This window comes from Tiliqua scincoides, chromosome 2 (genome assembly GCF_035046505.1).
Source record: "Tiliqua scincoides isolate rTilSci1 chromosome 2, rTilSci1.hap2, whole genome shotgun sequence".
Lineage (NCBI taxonomy): Eukaryota > Metazoa > Chordata > Lepidosauria > Squamata > Scincidae > Tiliqua > Tiliqua scincoides.
In genome coordinates this window covers 237,452,751-237,473,669 of record NC_089822.1, presented here as the reverse complement: position 1 = coordinate 237,473,669, position 20,919 = coordinate 237,452,751, and the positions used below count along the sequence as shown (strand labels likewise).

At 43.6% G+C, this 20,919-nt stretch overlaps 1 protein-coding gene across 1 annotated transcript in view; it reads right to left on the bottom strand.

The window, feature by feature from the left end:
• Positions 1–4,069: 4,069 nt before the first annotated feature.
• MDFIC2 (MyoD family inhibitor domain containing 2) overlaps positions 4,070–20,919 on the bottom strand; it is a 70,820-nt gene continuing 53,970 nt past the window's right edge. The window contains exons 4-5 of the mRNA XM_066612988.1: positions 14,498–14,716; positions 4,070–4,329 (exon numbers count right to left, since the gene is read on the bottom strand). Of these exons, the coding sequence (XP_066469085.1) occupies positions 4,070–4,329; positions 14,498–14,716 (479 nt within the window). The remainder of the gene's footprint in view (positions 4,330–14,497; positions 14,717–20,919) is intronic.

Sequence of the window (20,919 nt, the reverse complement as noted above, 5' to 3'; positions counted from 1 at the left end):
AGCCCTAGAACCAGCACTGGGTGCCATAAACATGCCATAAAGCACGTTTACTGCGCCTGGAGAGTCAGGTGCTGGTCCCAGCACTGGCAGGAGGATGGTCACTGCCGGGGGTAAGTGGCAGGGGTGGCAGGGCAGTCTCTGGGGGTGGGGGGAGGGCAGAACAAGGACGGGGCAGGAGAAGGAACTGGGAAGGGAAGGGGGGTAGGACCAGTGGGGCCCTGTTCCATTGGATGCTGAACTTTGTGTTGGGCTGGAAAATGCCAATGCAAATGCAAGGCGATCCATTGCCAGGGTTGGAGTTTTCCTCTGGGGAAGGGGACACCCCGAGGAGAGTCCCAGGGGCTTCCTGGCGCCCACTGTATACAGTGGTAGTCGCTTAGGCAGCACTGCTCCACTGGGCGCCAGGAAGCATAGGATTAGGCTGTAATTCAGAGAAAAGAAACTCATCCTGTATTGCATTCCCTTTCCAGAGGGAATCCTCATCCTGTATTGTATTTCACTGTAAAATAGAATTGCTTATTTTGCTACCTTCGGTAATTAGGGAAATGGAGGATGGTGAACCAAAATAACACATCAACCTAAGTTGCCTGCCAGCAAGTATTGTTATCACAGTCATGCTCTTTCTGAATGCATTTTGAGTTGAGTTCCCCTGGGGGCTGGGGATAAGAATAGGCCCTCAGTTTGGCTATACTTGTCGTAAGAGGCGACTAAACAGCCACCGGGTAGATGGGGCTCGTCAGCCTGGGAAGGCATCTCATCTGAGAGAAGGAAAACTCTGATCCCAAACCTCCACTGCCTTGTGGGTACATCCAGTTATGGAAAAGGCTTCAGGAGTCAACCTCGAGGCAAAATCCGGAGCCGGAGTCCCTGAGGCAGTTCATGGCTGAATACAGTCACGTTCTGGCAACTCCCGCGATGCCGCTGGAACCAACCGTATTGGCCTCTGCCTTTCCATTGGACCATTTCAGCGACGTGGAGAGGGGGGATTTGCTGCATGGGTAACAGCCTATCCTCCATACCTACTTTACCCAGGCTTCGCGCACTGGAGAGGACACTCTGTTCCAGAACCACCATTCAGAGCGTGACACCATAGTCTTCCGAGACTGAAGGATGCCAACTCAATTTGAGTTGGTGAACTCAATCCATGAGGCCCATCCCTGAGGACAATGGAAGGGCTTGCCTAATGTAACAGATTGTTGGGGATCAACCAATTGATCTCTGTCTGCCTACCTGCCTCCGCTTCCCCACTGCTCCTCCTTCTCCTTCCACTTCCTGGGCTGGAAAAAGTGGAAGTGATAGAGGAAATTTGAAAAGGAGAAGAGTGCTGAGAACATTGGAGAGTCATAGGAACAGAGACTGGCACATCCTCAGGTAAGGGAGGTAGCATTTAGCATGCCACCTCAGGCGCCAGGTCTTTGGTGGAGTTTGTCTGATCTTGGAAGCTAAGCAGGGTCAGGCCTGGTTAGTACTTGGATGGGAGACCACTTGGGAATACTGGGTGCTGTAGGCTTATACCATAGTCTTTCGAGACTGAAGGTTGCCAACCATTTATGTAGCACTTCTTAAGGAACCAGGATTTGGCCCAGAAGTTACCAGTTGCTGATCTCTGCTCATGTTGACCATATACCAGAACAGGGGTGACCAATCTTTCAACTTTAGGGCTTCTGGACCTTTGTGTAAAGGAGGAAATTTCACTTTTCATCTGTGAAATGACAAGCTGCATCCGTTGAAATTTCCTCCTTTACACCATTGCTAAAGGTCCAGGAGTCCTTATAGATGAAAGGTTGGCCACTCCTGCACTAGAATGTCAACATTTGTGGACCTTTTTGACATCTCTAAGGAACTAGGTACACATAAAAACGAAACCACAACCCCAAAGCGGTTTATAAATCTGCCTTCTGAACAAGCAACATGTTAGTATTTCTCTTGTTTATGACATATATTTTACACAATTTTAGCATCAGAATGTAACTACCTTTGTTGTGAAATGCATGTGGTACAGTGTTCATTTCATTTTTATTATTGAAAGCCACACAGAGAGAGAGAGAGAGAGAGAGAGAGCGCTATAATTTGCATTACATTTCTGCAGACTGGGTGCTGTCATTTTTAACCAGAAAAAGAGATGCTTTTGTGCAAATATAGAAATTGATTTATTTCCCAACATCATAACATCTAGTATCCTCTTTTTCTTATATGAATGTGCAGAAAAATTGGATTTTTTTTTAAAAAAAGTTTTATTCACATCCCCTTTATTCACAGCAATTCACGTCCTCTCAGGAAGTGCCTTTATTTGCCATTAAAACCATCCCATATGTACACATATATTAGAGAGCAACAAACAGGCACGACCTTAATATTATATTGTGAAAGTCTCAGATGTAAAATATTGTTGACTTTCAGCTCCGTAGTAAAGCACATGTTCTTTAAAATTCACTTGAGATACTTTAAAAAACACATTTGCTGTGAACACAGCAAGCCTAGTTCTAATTCATTTAATTTTCTTTTTGACCTAAACTAAGCATATATGGGTATTCTAACAAGCTGTAGAAATAAATTTTTAATTATAAAAAGGTTGTAACATCATCCAATAGTAATAATCACACCAACAATGTGGAATCTGTGTTTCTATATAAATCCATTAGGAACAAAAGCCCACTGCAGCCCTAAAAATAACACCACCATTTCTCCTGGACATATGGATGGGAGTGGGGAGACTTTCTTGAAAATAAAGAATTGATTCCATAAGTGCTGCTCTGTTGGATCAGATCAAGGACCATCTAATCTAGCAGGCTAGAGGCCAACTGCCCTCCCTGCTTTTCTGTTCCTGGCATAAGAGCCTCAATTCCTGAGTATACTCAGAGATATACTGCCTCTAAGTTGTAGGCTCCATCTAGTCCAGGGGTGTCAAACATAAGGCCCAGGGGCCGGATGCGGCCTGCAAGAGCTTTTTATCTGGCCCTCAGGCTCTTAGCTGCTGAGCAGTGCTGAGGTGTTACTGCTGAAAGGGCAGCCCCCATGAAAATTGGGCTTTCCCATATCTTGAAATACGATCAAGATTTGTGTATTTTCTCTTCTGTTATTTGCAGTTAATGGGTTCCTAAGTGAGAAAAGTGCTTATTTTTGGTTAAGACCTGTTTAATGACATCACTTCCTGCCTAATGACATCACTTCCGGCCCTTAGCAGGCATCATGAATGCTATTTGGCCCTCTGTATGAAACTAGTTTGACACCCCTGATCTAGTCTCATCTAAGCCAGTGGTTGTCACCACATTTTGCGGCAGTGAATGGCATCTTGTGACATCTCATGTCTGGTATGGCATAGGGGCTAGGGTTGCAATCCTATACACACTTTCCTGAGGGTAAGTCCCACTGACTACAGTAGGACTTACTTCTGACTAGACAAGCACAGGCAAGTGCTGTAAGAGATGGTGCTACAAATCTCAACTTTGTCATGAACTCACTAGGTGACCTGAGACAAGAAATTCCCTGTCAGTCTCAGTTTTCCATCTGTAATATGGGGATAACAAGAACCTGACAGGGTTGTTGTAGAGAGGACAATACACATGAAGCACTTTGAGCACTCAAAAGCACTATACAGATATATGCACTGGGTGAAGAAGTACTTTCTTTTGGCTATCCTGAACCCTGGCTACCAATCAGTTCCAGACCCCAATTTCTGCTCTACCTGCTCTACCTGCTCAATGCCCTGCTCTACCTGCTTTTCATAATAGTTCACAGAGACTTCTTAACATCCATATTAAACTATGAAGGCAATATTTGGCCCCCTTTCCCCGCCATAGCAACTAGGAAATCCTAAAAACAGAATTTTCTTGGTTATGCTATACAGAAGGTTCAAGATTTATAGTAGAATACACTTACACAGCCTTGGCTGGCAACCATGATGTCTTTATAAATGTATTATTATTATTATTATTATTATTATTATTATTAGTAGTAGTAGTAGTAGTAGTAGTAGTAGTATTAATATTAGCAGGGACATAGACTTCAGGGAGCAATGTCAGTTTCAACAGGGGCAGTTCATCAGGAGAATTCTGTCAATTGCTTTACATTAGTGATAACAGACTTGAGAGATCTCCAATGCCAGTTCCAGACACTCGCTGGTTTCATGACATGATTCAAGAATGCTGCAGTCAATGTCACAATCGCAGCTGCAGTCCCCATTGTTGTGGTTGTCGCTTGATGTTTGGTGATATCTATGGGAAGGGCAGCACACATCGATCAGCCAATTTTCACAGACATCAGGCAACATGAATAGAAAGTCCCAAAACTGGCAGAACAAGCAGGCCAGGATGAGTGTGGCACATTCATCTGTTTTCAAAAGGAGAAGAGCAAGGAGTGAGATTTGCAGGATAACAAAAAATAAAAATAAAAAAAATAAGGAACATTGCTGTCTGTCCAGCACATTAAAAAGCACAGGGCATCCCACACTTCCTCTCACCGAATTACCAGAAACTAGAAATAGAATATGCTCCAGATGTTCTTATACACACACACACACACACACACACACACACACACACACACACACACACACACACACACACACACAGTCTGAAGAAAATGTATTTTGGGTATGCCCAGAGGCACTTTGCCTTTACTATTACTCCAGTGAGCCCTAGCGCAGAAACAGATTCTGGGTTTTAAATTTTGATGCCTTGTTGGCATCCTTCAGTCTCGGAAGACTATGGTATCGCGCTCTGAATAGTGTTCTGGAACAGAGTGTCCTCTCCAGTGCGCAAAGCCTGGGTAAAGTAGAATTGGAGAATAGACTGTTTCCCATGCAGCAAATCCCCCCTCTCCATGTCACTGAAATGGTCCAATGGAAAGGCAGAAGCCAATATGGTTGGTTCCAGCGGCATTGCAGGAGTTGCCAGAACGTGACTGTTCAGCCATGAACTGCCTCAGGGAATCCGGCTCCGGATTTTGCCTCGAGGTTGACTCCTGAAGCCTTTTCCATAACTGGATGTAGCCACAAGGCAGTGGAGGTTTGGGATCAGAGTTTTCCTTCTCTCAGATGAACTGCCTTCCCAGGCTGATGAGTCCCATCTACCTGGTGGCTGTTTAGTCGCCTCTTACGACAAGTACAGCCAAACTGAGGGCCTATTCTTATCCCCCGCCCCCAGGGGTTAAATTTTGATGCAACCTGGCTGAAAATGTAATTAGTTAATTTTAAACCTTGAACACTATGCATTCCCAGAGGCTCTATCTTCTTTATTAGAACTGCAGAAGTCTCAGAGTCAAGGCCTAACACTGAATAGAGAACGGATCCTTTCTGGTTCAGATTAAACTCCTCTTCATCCCTGTACAATCCCCAATGCTCAAGTGATTTCATAAAACTGGTAGGAAAACAGTCACTATCCTCCCAGCCCCTGCAAAACTGGCATTAATTTATATTTCAGAACTGAGAATTAAAAAAAAAAAAATCACCCAAAGGTCATCACATACTTTGGCTGCTACAAGGCAAGGTCACACTGTGTCATCAACAGAGAACAGAAGTCAATCATTCTGCATGAAACTAAAAAGGCCTCATCTGGGCCTTTCTAATTCTGATGCGCACCAAACTATGTCATGGAAACTGTTAAATTCTGTGTTTCCAAGAATTAAATGCACTACAAAGGCGAGAACAGAATAGGAAGAAATGTTAATTTCTTCTTTCAACTCTATACTACTGGACTGGAAGCTAGAAGATTATTTTTTAAAGCCCTTGTTTCCATAATGTCCTAAGTTCAATAGTCATTGCTTATCCTATTCTGTGAGCTACTCTGAGTATCCCAATATTCTTCTTTTCATGATTTGCTCTGCAACCATAAGGGCTAAAGACTCATTTTTTAAAAAGTCAATAAAAGAGTAGTTTTTCAGGGAGGAAAAATGATTTGCTTTGGCTGACAAATATGGAAAATAATTAGAGTTGCCAACCTTTTTTCTAGCATAGCTGCTGTGCTTTTTTAATGGTTGTGCAGCAAGCAGAAATTGAACAGGTGACATATTTCCTGACTTGCAGACTCAGAAATTTCTTCTGATTTTCTACTTGACATATATTAAAGACACAGGGCCTGTCTGGAAAAAAACACGCACTTTGGCATCAATAATTTGACATCTTATTGATGCAGATAATGGAATACCATTCCTTAGGATGCTGGTTAGATTACTGAGCATTGCTGATGCTTGGTCTCTCACCATGGACTCTACAGAGCCTATAGGCACAGAACAGAACTTATAAACTATGGCCTGACATTCATGCTTGTGTTCAAAGATTTCCTGCAGTGCTTCACAATCCAATCTCTCTTTAAAATGTGTTTTGTACTCATTCGCTTGTAAATTTAAAATTAAGAAAAAAAATATGAACTTAAGCAATCTATACTGAGCAATCTATACTATACTTAAGCAATCTATACTGAGAAGACCCAGAAATGTCAGAATGTATAACTAGTGCATATTTGCCTTATAACATGCCAGGTGTCTTGGCAATAACTTATTTAATGAAGTATTTACAACTCATTCCATGAGTCTGTCTTAATATGATGTTTTGCTCAGGGTAGTTCGGTCCAATGTAATAGCAGGCCTACCTTCTTTGACCTGCCCTCCAGGTTAAAAGGGAAAAACTATGTAGCTATTCACATGCTAGGTTCAGTATGTGCACAGTGCACATATGATTGCTGATTTGTAAAGGCATACAGTTATTTGTGTGTTACCTTCAACATTCCTACAGCAGAACACATTATCAGTACATACTTTGCATTTTTGTGGAATTCAGACTCTGCTTCAGACTCTGTGTTTGCCTTTAAAATGAACACATGTACAGTTCTCACACAGACATGGGTAGACAGGTTAGACCTTGGTATCCATGGGAGATCCATTCCTGGACCCTCTGTGGATACCAAAAGCTGCGGATAATGGAGTCCGCAGTTGGGGTCCAATAGCACGTCTGGATGCAACCGGAAGGCTCTTCTGGTTGTATCCAGGAGGTCCTCTATGGGTCCTCCAGTCACAGTTTTGAAACCCATGGTTGGTCAAATCTGCGCATTCCAAATCCACAGGTGAGGATAAAAGTGTGTGTGAGAGAGACACACCCACAATGCTTTGTCTTAATAACCCATAAGAGAGCAAAGAACCTTGACAACAGACAATTACCATTAAATTCCAGCCAGCCCAGCCTATGTGCACAAAACTACCTCTCCAGACTCCTCCTCCTAACCGCAGCACAGGAATGTGGTGGACCAACTTCCAAAATAGGACAGGCAAGGAGCAAGTTCTATGAGCCCTTTTTTTGTGCATAGAATTAAAAAAAAAATCTGTACTGCCATCTTAAGGGGGGAAAAAAACTTGGCAGAATGTTTCCCTTAAGATAATGATTTTTCATTCTGTACACTGTGATGTACAGGTATAGGTAAGGTATTGGCAACCTTCAGTCTCGAAAGACTATGGTATCGCGCTCTGAAAGGTGGTTCTGGCACAGCGTCTAGTGTGGCTGAAAAGGCCAATCCGGGAGTGACAATCCCTTCCACACCGGGAGCAAGTGCAGAATGTGATGTACAGAATGATATGATAATGATATATGATAGGGATGGGCAGAAAGTCTCTCTGGAACTATCAGTAGCTCTGACAGTATTCTAAACTCCCAAATCTTCAGCTCACCTGCAGCTACCTGGGTGATTTGAATGGTTTCTTTAACCCAGGTTCAGTTCCAGCCTTGTTACAGGTGTGTGTGTGTGTGTACACTTGGGTGAAAACAACCTCCAAGTATAAACTATTGTATAAACCACCATACTATAACATGCGCTGCCTCCCATCAGGGCTGGCCAACTGAAGCAGTTGCCTCAGGAAGCAAATTGGTAGTGGTGGAAGTCTCGTCTCTGTCCACCTAATTGACTTCACTGCTCCTCCTTTTCCTTTCATTCTCTAGATTAGAAAAGGTATAGGGGGACAGAGAGGAATGGGGAAAGAGGCAAGTGCTCAACTAGAACATTGGAGAGTGGGAGGAGCAGAGGTTGGCACATCATTGGGTAATGGGGGCAGCATTTGTCACCAGACATCAGGAAGTCTTGGGCTGGCCCTGCCTCCTAGAGCTGCCATTTTGCATCAGTCACATCAAAGGCAAGGTGCTTCCTGGCAGCCTCAAGTCTGCCCACCCAAGAATGTCACAGAATATTTGTGAGCATTTCCCAGTGTGGCAAATATAAGATCATCTCGTTGTGAGTGAATACGGACAACTATTTGTATGTTAACTGACCACATGAACCTACTTGCTAAGCTGGTCACCTGTATGATCCTGCCAAGTGGCCGGGACAATTTTATTGCACACCTGCATTTTACCTGAAAACTGAAGAAGCAGGGAATTAGTACATTCTCCTCCCTATGTGGCAGGATGATACAAAGAACAACCTCACCAAGTGCTGACATCATAAATTGCCATCTGTAATCACCTTTGATGTGCATTTATGTACAGAAGTCACATCACACATATATAACCTCCTTAACTTAGCCATCAAAATCAAACCAAGAGTTTTATCCCTTTTCAAAAAAGAGTCATGTACAAGCTTCCTTAAATACCTCAAATATTAATTTGAAATGTAGCTTTACAATATCAGGTAATAACACTAGGAAGCACAGCATTGAATTAATTTCTATTAGTAAGCTATCACCCATAATATTATCAATTTTAATAGTTATCTAAATTTGTCAGGGATCTATTTAAGTTCAGACAAGCACAAGTAACTTCCTAGTCAGTCTGGGAGAATGAAAATGACTAGATTTGGGAGATACTTAGTAAATTCATGCTTATATTTTTTTCTGAGTAAATGAACTGAAATAATTATCAAATTGAAACATTTTATAAGGTGACATTGCTGCATTTAATTGTATGAAATTTACAGTGTAGAAAATGTAATCATTTTATCCAGTAGTCCATGGTGTAATTAAGGCACTCTTCTTTTAGGTAGCATATATTTATGAAATTCCTCCCCTTTTTCCATTTTCATCGAGACAGAAGAAATATCAAATTTGAAATTACTCATCAATTAGGGATCTTTTCAGTTCTTTCTTGAAATGTAAGATCTATGTTTTGTTTTTTTTTAATCATATGCACAGTCTTCAGTTGATTAACCTTGTTGGCATCCGCATAATTTTAATTGGAGAATAGATATTGCTCTTAAGGCTTTACCCATTATGTGGAAAAAGGACCACACAAAAAGCACAACATTTCAATAATAAAGTAATGGTTTAGCACGTAGACTGTGCCATACACTAAAGATGCTTTTAAATCCCTATCAGAGCACACACCATGAAACTCTGCTAATGGATGTAACACATTTTGCAAAATCTGCATGTTGGAGCCTTCGCATTCCCTTCCCCCGTTTCAAGTGGGTAATGTATAATAAATAATAGATATTAGCAATTAAGCATTCATTTCTAAGCAATCATTTATATATTTGAAAATAAATTAGCCACAAACTGCAGCAATGCGGACGCGGCCCTTCTGTTTTCTTCTCTGCTTTTCTGACTGTTCACAAAAAAAATAAAATAAAATGTTACATTTATCTCAATAAGAACAATGGCCTCACCTCTGCATTGGTAGATTATTATACAATAACTATATTTAATAATGTTAAAACGGGCAGCCCAATTCTAAGCTGTGCTGGCACAGTGGGGTCACAGCTCAGGAGCAAGCTGGTGGTCTCCATGGGATAAAGGGATATCTTTCCTCTTACCCCGAGTAACATCCCAGCCTGTCCAAAGGGACTACTCAGATGTGCGACAGCTGTTTAGCTGGCACACGTCCAAGGAGTCCCATGTAGGACATTCAGGCTTGGGAGGGAGGATGGGATATGGCAGAGGCCTGCTCCGCTGATCCCACCCTCTCCTGGGTCTGATCCATCCCAGTTTTGCCGTCCCCCGCCCAGAAATGCCCCCTCCCTGCCTCTGATTCACCCTCTTGCCTCCCCTTCACTGCCCAGCATGTCTCTTACCCCTACTGCGGCTATCCTTCCAGCTGCAGCAATAGTGGGGCAGTGAGGGCCTCCCAGCCAACACTGCTTACTCACCTGGCGCTGCAAACGTGCTTTATAGCATGTTTGTGACAACCTCAGCCAGTGCACTGGCAGCTGCACTGGCTGAGGGTAGATTGTGCTGTGAATTGGCTTCATGTTTTCAGGAGCTTCTAACTATTGGTTCTGCTGCAATGGCTCCTGAACAGGGTGTGATCCAAAGGTATGGTACTTCCATTGAAGTTATGGGGCTGAAACTAAGTGAATAGTTTCTGCAGAGAGTTATGATCTTCTTTCAAATTGTATCATTAACAGTTACGGACCGGGCCCCTATGCCACCCTGGGGCGTAGGTCCACAACATGCCTCTGCCCCACAAACCCCCCCGGGATACTTACCTAGGCTTACAGATGCTCTGAACCACTCCAAGAACCTTCTGAGGCTTCTGGCACGATTGTAAACAGTCTTGACAGAAACCAGAAGTACTCTTCTTCAGGCCTCAGGAGCCTCTTGGAGCAGCACTGCGAGGGCTTCACATGCCTGCAGAACGGCTCCAAAAGGCGGGCGGAGGTAGCACCGGTGGGGACGTGGCAGGTGCAGCACCCGGGGCTTTTGCCCCCCTGCCTACCCAAGACCACCATTGATCATTCAGCTCCACTGCTGGATTTAATGAAACGCACTAGTTTAGGTTTCTGCTCTTGCCATTTGCATATTTTTACTTATTTTTGTTTTGTGATTGTAACCAAAAACCAGATGGATCTTTTTTTTCAGGCTTCAGCATGCATTACAGTCTTATGCCGTTTACCCCACAATAAATATGTTTTTCCTCAGGGTAGCTATCACTTGTCCTGATGTTTCATTAAGGATAATTTGATACATTTTCATTTCCCTCTGATAAAGTATTTCAACCCACTCTTTAGAAGAAAAACTAGAATAACTACTGCTGTCCTTTGATTCTAGCAACCAATCCTGCATTATATAGTCTACTGGAGAGCTCAGAAACAAAAACAAACGATGTGTTCATTCCAGTTTCTAAAACAGAAGTTTTTATACTCATGCAAACTGGACGAAGAAACTTGGGTCTGCGTATAGTGTCTGTGTATAGTGTCTGCAGACCCTGTGTATAGGGTCTGCAGAGAGTTATGATCTTCTTTCAAATTACGAATACATGTAATCTATGACTATGAGTATCTTGTAATAAGGAATCAGAAGTGACTGTTTTACCTAAATGTATCATTTCAAAAAAAATTCTTTTTCAATTTAAACAGTTCGTAAAACGCAACTTGTTATATATTTTTGCAGAGAGCATCTAGGCTTGTTATGAATTACTGTGAAAAGGGTTGAACAACAACTAAGATTCTCCCACTTAGGAGGGATAGGAGAGCTCTGATTGTTGTGAAAGATCAGTCATAAAAGAGATCTGACCCTAATGGTTGCTTTGGAGCTCTGTGGTTTATTGTGCTGATCTGTACTTAGTATTTCTTAGTTCAAGGATCATTAATATGATATATGTGACAAGATCCAGACCTATTTGATGATATTCCATTCTAATGGCGCCTTAAAATGGCAACATCAGTGGCTTTTCATCCAAAGGGAGCAAAAGCATCCCAGATGTTGCACTGGGACATTTTATGCCTTTGGAATTTAAAATCAAACATTCAGAGACAAACTGAGATCTCCTACTTTGTAACGCATAAGGAGAACTGGATTGCCATATTAGAAATTATCATCATCTTTATGAGAGATACTTAACAGAAGGGGAAAAGCCGGGACATGGATAGTATAACTTAGGGAGAAAATGAAGGGCAATCATGCACAGTTATTGAAAGACAAGGAACAACAAGGCAAGTGCGACTAAAGAAAACACAGAGAGATTTAGGGCACAGCCCGAATGACCTTGCTGCCACTGTGGACCTATATGTTAGCCAACTGTGCCCTTTTTACTGAAACAGCTGCAAGTCCGAAGCAAAAAAAAGCAAGTGGTCAAGGGGTCCTCAAAAAAATAAGCTATAACTGCTTGAATTTACAATGAGGTTTTTTGATTCCATTCTCTCAGGTTTGAAACATGATCTTGGATGTCTGTGACATTACTGCAGTGGTTCCCAAACTGTGACATGTGGCTCCCTGGAGAGCCATGGAAACCAGCCAGGGGAACCTTGCAAAAAATCACTGCCCTATATAATATATTGGATTTTAGCCCAAACAGGGAGCCCCAGCCAATGGCTGTACTGGAATCGCAGAAGATTCTCAAGGAGCTAGTGTGGTGTTCACAGTGGCCCCTTGCTCAAGATCAGCCAGGAAACCTAGGGTTAACCCCAGGGCTGCGTCCCTGCGCATCGGCCTAGCCAACTCTCAAGAGGCCCAAGTCAAGGGCTGGATTGCGCCCTATGTTACACAACTTGTTTCTCTCAAATTATAGGGTGCAAGTTTGTTGACATTTTAACATATGCGGTGGAGTCATATAACATATGTAGGGGAGAGTACTTAGATTTCCAGTTACAGTTACTTAGTTTTTCCCATCCCATATGACAGACCAGGGACAGACTGCACTTGCTCCCAGTGTGGAAGGGATTGTCACTCCCGAATCGGCCTTTTCAGCCACACTAGACGCTGTTCCAGAACCACCATTCAGAGCGCAATACCATAGTCTTTCGAGACTGAAGGTTGCCAGCTACTACTAATGACATCTGTATGCCAATAAAGGTACTGAATCTGAATCTACTAATGACAGGCATGATTCCCTCCTTCTCTCAAGTGCTCTATTTTTCATCCAATTAAAGTTTCTATTTTCTTTTTTGCATCATCATGCCATCTTTTTCCTTGAGTTCAACCAAAAGTCTGCAACAGAGGTTTGGACATTATCTTTTAGCTGCATTTGACGCACATGTTCATCCCCTAATGAACACTTATGAATTATTCTCTGTGTTTATCAGTGATCTTTTCCTCCCTCAACATTCGCCTGAAGATTTCTTTTTTAACACTTCATAAGTTCTTCATGTCTCAAATGTTTTATCTTTCCTAGCTTAATCAATTATTGCAACATCCCACTCTTCACTCAAGGAACTCCTGGCAACTTATGCTGGGCACTCAAACTGTTCTATCCAGACGGACAGCCCAATCCGATGTAGCACTGACGCAGTGGGTCTGCAGGACCAGTGCTGAAACGGAGCAGGCCAGAGATCTCCTTTGGGTAAGGGAACATTTGTTCCCCTTATCCTGTGTCGAGCCCAAGCCTGCCAATGGAGCTACTCGAGTCTTTGGCAGTGAAATTACTTCGTCGATCCTGCATCCCTCCTGGGCTTGATCCACCCATTCCTCCCTCTCCCAACCTGTTACACACCGTCCCCTGCCTGACCTCCACCACTGCACCGGCCAGCGCAGAACTTACCCACCCCAGCAGGTGCAGGCCCAGATTTAAAGTCATCAAAAAGTGCTTTATGCCACTTTCATGATGGCTACCACCAGCTGTAACATTAAGCCATAAGATCTATAAGGTTTTCACAACAGAAATGTTCACATATTCAACTGTACCTGGGTACAGTTATTCACATGTTCCATTTAATGTAGGCACAATCTGTGTACAGTGTACATGGATTGCTTATGTGTAAACATGAACCCTAGCATAGTCATTTGCATAGAAATATGTACCTGGATACAGTATAACATGTGAACAGCCCTATCCTATTATGTGTTCTCCAACCACATGTCTGGAGAGTGTCTGTCCCCACGTCTGGCCCCAAAGTGACTTGACCCTCAATCTTCCCACGCCCTATTTCTAAGTACCTCTGGTTTAAGAGAAGAAAGATGAGTGGACAAGAACCTGAACTGTCCATGACATCTTTGTTGGGCAGGAGGTTGGTCTAGAGGGTAGAGCCTCCATTTGCCTGAAGATAACATCCACAAGTTCGCCAGTTCGAGGCCACCGGCACCGTGCGACCTTGAAGCAGCTGACAAGCTGAGCCGAGCTATTTCCATCTGCTCTGAGCGTGGGAGGCCAGGATGGAGGCCAGATCAGAACGAAACATCTGAATTATTGTGGCTCTTGAAAGATAGAGCCTTCTTTCAATTGTAAAAATCCCTATTTAATAAGGGATTTAGACAAGCCTGCCTATGTAAACTGCCTTGAATAAAGTCTTGAATAAAGACCAAGAAAGGCGGTATATAAATACCTGTATTATTATTATTATTTGTTTTCCTCATTGTTTTGTAAATGTTTTACCCGATGTACACATTTAGTCAAATGCATGGAGGCTGGGATTGCACAGAATCCTTGCCCTTCACAGCTGTGCCCTTCACACTCGCCAATCTGATGCCTGCACAACGAGCATCATACTTGCATAGGAGGTTTACGTGTGCAGAACTGTGTGATCTAACCATGCAATCCATTTGTGGAGTGTAGTTCCCTCTCCCAATTCCAACCCTCTCTCCATGTACCTGCTTGAATGTGTATACAGTGCATTTACACAGACGACTTGTAAAAATCTCCTTAACATACCGTTACTGTCTCTCTCATGAACTGAGGTATCATCTTCAAGGTAGCTGAACTGTGTCCTGCATTTCTTAAGGGATGATAATGTCGACGTTGCACTAGATGCTGACAGTTTTCTTTCAATGTTGGTGTCCTTGGATGGTACATCTGTGAGGCTGAATTCTGACACCGAGCTCAGAACAATACTTCTCATAGGCTTCTCATCCTTAATTGTTAGCTGGTTTTCTGGAGTGGGAAAGATATTAATTTAATAGAATTCAGATGTTTAGAGTGTGCTCCCACATATCCTACAAGCTTACTGCAGGTAAGGCTTGAGCACCATCAGAAAACGACATGGCTGATGTTCACTTATTTGTTGCTACAGGGACAACTTTTTATTTGTGAAATGAATCCTAAAACATATAGATATAAAACATGTGGCTAGAATGTTGCTGGGCCAGGTTGCTGGGGCCTTGAGGACAAAGGCCTAAACTGGCCAACCCCAGTACCAGAGGTGTCGCTAGATGGGGGGGGCGGTGCACTAAGTTTTGCAGAGAGCCTCCCTGCAGCGTGCAAGTGGCTCCTCCCCCTCCCCTTGGGAGCCCATTGCCTCCGTTTAGCCTGACCACAGCGTGCAAGTGGCTCCACCCCTCCCATTTGGAGCCATGTGGGCTGGGGGGGGAGACAGAAGCGAATGGCTCTCAAGGGGAGGGGAGGGGGAGGAGCCACTTGTACGCTGCAGGGAGGCTCTCTGCAAGACTTAGTGCACCACCCCCCTCTAGCAACACCAATGCCCAGTACACTCGCTTTCCTCCTTGATAGTACACTGGGTGCTAACCTTGCTACCAGTACAAAGGGTTTAAGAGTAGTCAGATTGCTGTGGTTCAAACACTCCTCTAATCCATGGTTACACTTTGCTCCTCCTCCATATGTAAATAAAGCAGAATGAAAAGTTTGCTTTCACTTTAAAAATAAACAGCAGTTCCCCACTATGGATCCACTCAGGGAACTGCAAGTTAAGTGGGCAATCAGATGGGCAACCCAATCCTATTCAGCACTGGCACAGCAAGGCTGCCGGGCCCACACTGTATCCAGCGCTGAAACTGAGCAGGCCAGAGGCCTCCTCAAGGTGAAGAAACATTTGTTCCCTTACCCTGTATGGAGACTCAGCCTGCTCAATGGGGCTACTCAGATTTGCATCAGCTAAATCACTGGTGCAGAACCAAGTAGCCACGTGTAGGGCTCAGAACAGGGGTTAGGATATGATGGAGGCCTCCTCTGTCATCCCCACCCCCATCCCATCCTCTCCCGCCCAGAACAGCACTTGCCTGACCCGGTGGCCATCAGGCTCGATGCAACACCCATAGCACAGCCTTTTCACATGGCACTGCTTACTCTTCGGGTGTTGAAAAGCGCTTTACGATGCTTTTACAACACCCAGTACTGGCGTGGCAGTCGCCGGTTTCGGGGCATATTTGAGCCTTTGCGTGTAATCAAATTGATTTCCGCAAAGGTTCAAGCTTTTGCAAACATTGTCGTGGAGCATGCAGAGGCTTGACTCAATTTTAAGTCAAAAACAGGCATGTTTGTGCATCTCTAGTTAGTCAATCACTGCTCCTCGAGACAATATGAATGTCTGTTCTTTAAATGAAAGCAAAACTTTCCCCTCTTCTCCTTTCATGAACATTGTGAAACTATGTCCTAGAGAACGGCCTGAACCAGAGGAGAAGAATGGAAGGGGAGGAACACGTGAGCCCAAAGCTAAGTGGAGCTCATTCACGATTTTCTAAACCAGTAGTTGCTGAACTCACAACTGCTGTTCATCAACAAAGCAGTCCCTGTTCGGAACAGAACTTACCACTCCACCTCCGCACTGCATGTGTTGTGAGTAGATCTGGGCACCGGGACACTTTGGGCAGTTGTGTCTGTTGCGCAGCATCTCAGAAGGCTGTGCAATAGGACGTTTGGACAGACGTGACTGCCCAGAGGGTTCTGGTGCCCAGATCTTCTCAGAATACATTAGTGTGGAGAGGGAATGGTAAGCTCTGCTCACAGAGTGGAGTGCTTTCCCCAAACCTCAGATCCAGCCCCCAAGCTAGGGTTTGAGAAGCTCTGTTTTAAACCATGGTTTAAAAGATCTGAACCAAACCTTGATCTCTGCTAAATGATCCAGAGAGGAAACCATTTGCTTAAAAAGAAGACTGTTCAAACTATATGATGCCAATGAACAGAGATTTTAAAGCAACTTAATGGGTTGTGAAACATTTGGTAGGTGAAAATTACTTTAATTTTCAAGCCAGAGCTAAAGTGGCCTTTTCCTTCAACAAGACAGAAACTGGACTCGCAACAGATTGTGGTCGGTGTCTTTATAATTGATGCCACTTGACATGAGTGCTGGACACATCTGCAGGGATTAGAGCCAAAACGGTTTCCTTCCTTTCAACTATATATATATATATATATATATATATATATATATATATATATATATATATATATATATATATATATTGCCCTGAGTTCACCCAAAATCAATAAATAAATCAATAAGTGTTATTTCATTGTTAGGGAGCTGTCTAGTGACTCTGACTGTCCAATCCTATTCCCCCACTGGCACACTGGATGCAGCAGCAGAGGACCAGGGTGGCTGAGACATGTAAGTAATGACAAAATTTTACTTACTTCTCTGGGCTGGCACAGACCTGTTACGTGGGAGGGGGCATGTCAGACCCAGGACAGCATTACAGGATTTGGTGGCCAGATGTGTTTCTAGGGTGGAGCCTGAGGGGCATGTACCCCAGGTGCCATGCTAAATGGATGGATAACTGTCCCCAGGCCTCAAGGTTGTCTCAAGGTTGTCTCAAGGCACTGCAGGCATTGTAGCGCCTTCTCCTGACTTCAGGAAAGGCTCGGGAGGGGGGGTGCAAAGCTCCACCCTCAGGGAGAACATTGTGACATTCTCCCCAAGGGGGAGGTGCTACAGGCTGCCCAGCACCTCCTCCTGGCACTGAGAAGGGCTTGGAGTGTTTCCCGATGCTAAGGAGGTACATGAAGCCCAGTCCTGGGGAGAAGCTGGGGCATTGACGTCAGGACATCATGACATCAGGCCCTGCATCCTGTGTCTGTGTGGTAGTGACGTCACTGCCCCAGGTGCTGGGGAGAAGTGTTACGCCTCTCTTGGTGGCTTCCAGTGCTGCCAAAATCCACCCGCAGCCTCAGCCCCACCCTTATCCTCCCCCCCCCCCCACTGCCAGCAAACCACAGTGGCAGTTGGTATGTGGGGCACTGCCTGAGGCACAAGGCCTTCTGGGTCTTGCTCTGACAGCAGTGCTTCACAGAGCAGTGGGAAGCCTGTTGCAACAGCATTTCTATGATAGTACAATCATAGAAAACTGTATGCCTTTACTACACAAACAGAATGAAAAGATAGCCCAGGGGTTTGCTATGTCTACTTCAGTTAACTAGAAGGAGACATGACTGAAACAAAAAGGTTTAACGAACAGGCCATGTTGACAACTGGAAGGCGTGTGTAATGGTAATGTGAATTCAAGACTTCACTACGAATGGTGAAGCAAAAAGAAGTCCATTGTAGAGCAATAGTTTACTCTCTTCCGAAGTGATTTGCTCTAATAAGTAAAAGCTTGGGCTCCATTCTGTTTGTTCCCTGAAGTGCTCTGAAGGCCAGGCAACACAGAAGATAATCAGTATCACTGCTAATGGCATAATACAATTGCAGCAGTCTCCAAGCTGATTACCACTGATTTCACGCATTTAGCAGAGACATGTTTTTAATTCACCGTAAATCTTTCTTGTAGCTATATTCAGCCTTACAAACAGCTCAGCTAAGCAGACGGTTCATTCTATGAATGGCACTGAGCAGTTTAGAGAACCTAAGCTGCCTTTAGTTCCTTTGATGAAGTAAAAAAAAAAAAAAAAAAAAGATCCATGGGCGTAATGGAAAACAAAGAGCCTATTTTCCAAGTGGTAACCTCACAAACCTTGTGCGCAACTACTTGGAAAGCTGGTTAATTTGATCTGGCCTGCCAAGTGGTGAGGCTAATTTTTTTTCACATATTTGCACTAATCAGAACTCTGATAAAGTATGCAGGAATTCACACATGCGTGGCTTCTGCACAGTGGGAACCACATCAAATGGTGACTTGCATGGTGAATGAGCCATCATTCAGAACTCATTCAAATGTAACTTCCACATCACTTCAGGTACAATGCTACAGAGTCTACACACTGAAGGCCCAATCCTATGGGTCCTTTATGATAGCAGAAGAAGCATTCTGCTATCATAAAAGACTCAATGACTGTGAGAACATTGTGGTGCTGCTGAGCTAGTAGCAGCTGCTGCCATTATACAGCAGAAGCTTTGCACCTCCCAGATAGTTGCACCACTCCAGTAAGTTGGCCATGGGGGATTGTCATAGACAGAGAGTGGGAGGGAGGAGACAGATCCCAGCAGCAACAGCATGTGCCAGGATCCTCTTTCCTCTTTTTGAAACTACCTCACCCCTTTTTCATAGACCACTAGGAGGCCTAAGCAGAGGTAAGCAGCAAATATTTTACTTACCTATGGCAGGCCTTCTGATCCCCCTACCACTGGATGCAGCACATGCTCCATCAGCAACTGCATATGTATACTTGAAATAATCACATGTTCTTCCTCTGTTTACCCTGGCATCACTCCCTTCCCCTTCTGTTGTCTCCTTTGTGCTTGTGTCTGCATTGTCAGCCCAGGGCAGGGTCCTAGATTATCAACCGTAGATGGTGATAAACTGGACCTGCAGCTTAGTCCTTCAAAGTCCCACTTTGATGTAGTTTCAGTCATGCATGGTGATTTTTTTCTTTGAAAAGTTGGTGAACTAACATTTTAACATGGAATAGAAACGCCCTCCAGCTTGGACCAATTGGCAACATTCCCACAAGGATCCACAAAAAGCACGCATTCAGCAGTACTAGACTGAGAAATCCAACGGAAATAATCAGTAAATGCTAGATTAGCATTTGCTATATCCACAGGCTGCTGCATGTGTCAAGCCGGGCTTTATCCTTCAAGTGCTGTTGGAGAGGAAATCAAAACTTGAAGTATAAAAGGCATAGATTTAACCTGAATTCCCCATTACAACACCCTCAAAGAAAAGGGTAAAAAAAAGCTGTCATTCAAGGACTCTTTTGTTTGTTCAAGAATGAAAATAGAGTGCATTTTACTTTCAGGCTCTTATTCTGAAAAGCTTCCACTAAGTAATGTTATACGTGCCTTGTTAGAGCAAGATCAAGTCCTGGTACAATCACCATAACAAGCAACTTGCTATGACAAGCAGGATCCATGTACCAGAAAACACTGTAGTGGAGAAGAAAGGGCTGCACAATTATAGGTCTCCATTTCATTTTTATGCAATTACCCTTGGCTCAGCCATGGGCCCATCTACATTATGTCTTTTATCAATTTAATGCTTGCAGAAAGTGTCTACAGAAATCAAGTTTATGCAGGCCAGTGTGGTTAGCTTTTTCCTTTAGAGTTTAACATTCTATGGATATAATAGCTGCAGAGCTCAGGATGGGGGAGGGAGAGGAAATAAATGAAGACATCTAAAATATATAATGCACAATTTGGTATTGTTTACGATCAGTTCCAACCAAAATTAAATTACAATTAAGCGCGGGCAGGGATGTCAAACACCAAATGCCAGTTTCTAAATATCAGAGCACACAGCCTGAATAGAGAACAGTGAAGGTCTCTGAGCCCAGCAGTCAACCAATTTGCATTCCACTTCTATGACATCAGACAACAGACTATAAGAGAGTGCTTTAAAAAAATTAAAGCGGTACCTCTTCAGATTCAGCATCTGCAGGGGTTCTATTCTTGGAACTCCCATGGATGCAGAAAACAGTGAATAATCAAATCTGCGGTCATGTACCCTCTGAGCACAGCTCTGGTTGCATCTGAAGGGTACATGTCGGGACCCATGTTGAAATGAATCCGCAGATATAAAATCTGCAGGCAACAAGGTCCAACCTGTTTTACAGTAAGGTGTGAAAATCATTAAAACATGTTGCCAAGCAGCCACTTTTGCAATAACATGGATGCAGAGGTCAAAGGTTTTCCAAAGAGCCCTTTAAGTAGGGCATAGGGGCAATATCGCCACTGTGTCTCAGACCACGAAGAGATCCGGTGTAGCAGAGTGGTTAACTTGGCAACTGAGCTGTGAAGCATACATTTCCTGATTCAAATCTCTCCTCTGCCATGAACTCACTAGGTGGCTTCCTCTCAGCCTCTGTCTTCTCCATCTGCTATATGGAGATAATAATACAAACGTACCTTACAGGGCTATTGCCAAGATTACATCAAGATAATAAAGGTAAAATGTTCAGCAAAAAAGCAGGAGATATGAAAACATTGAACTCAAAATGTCCTATCTAAATTATATCCTATGGTGGAT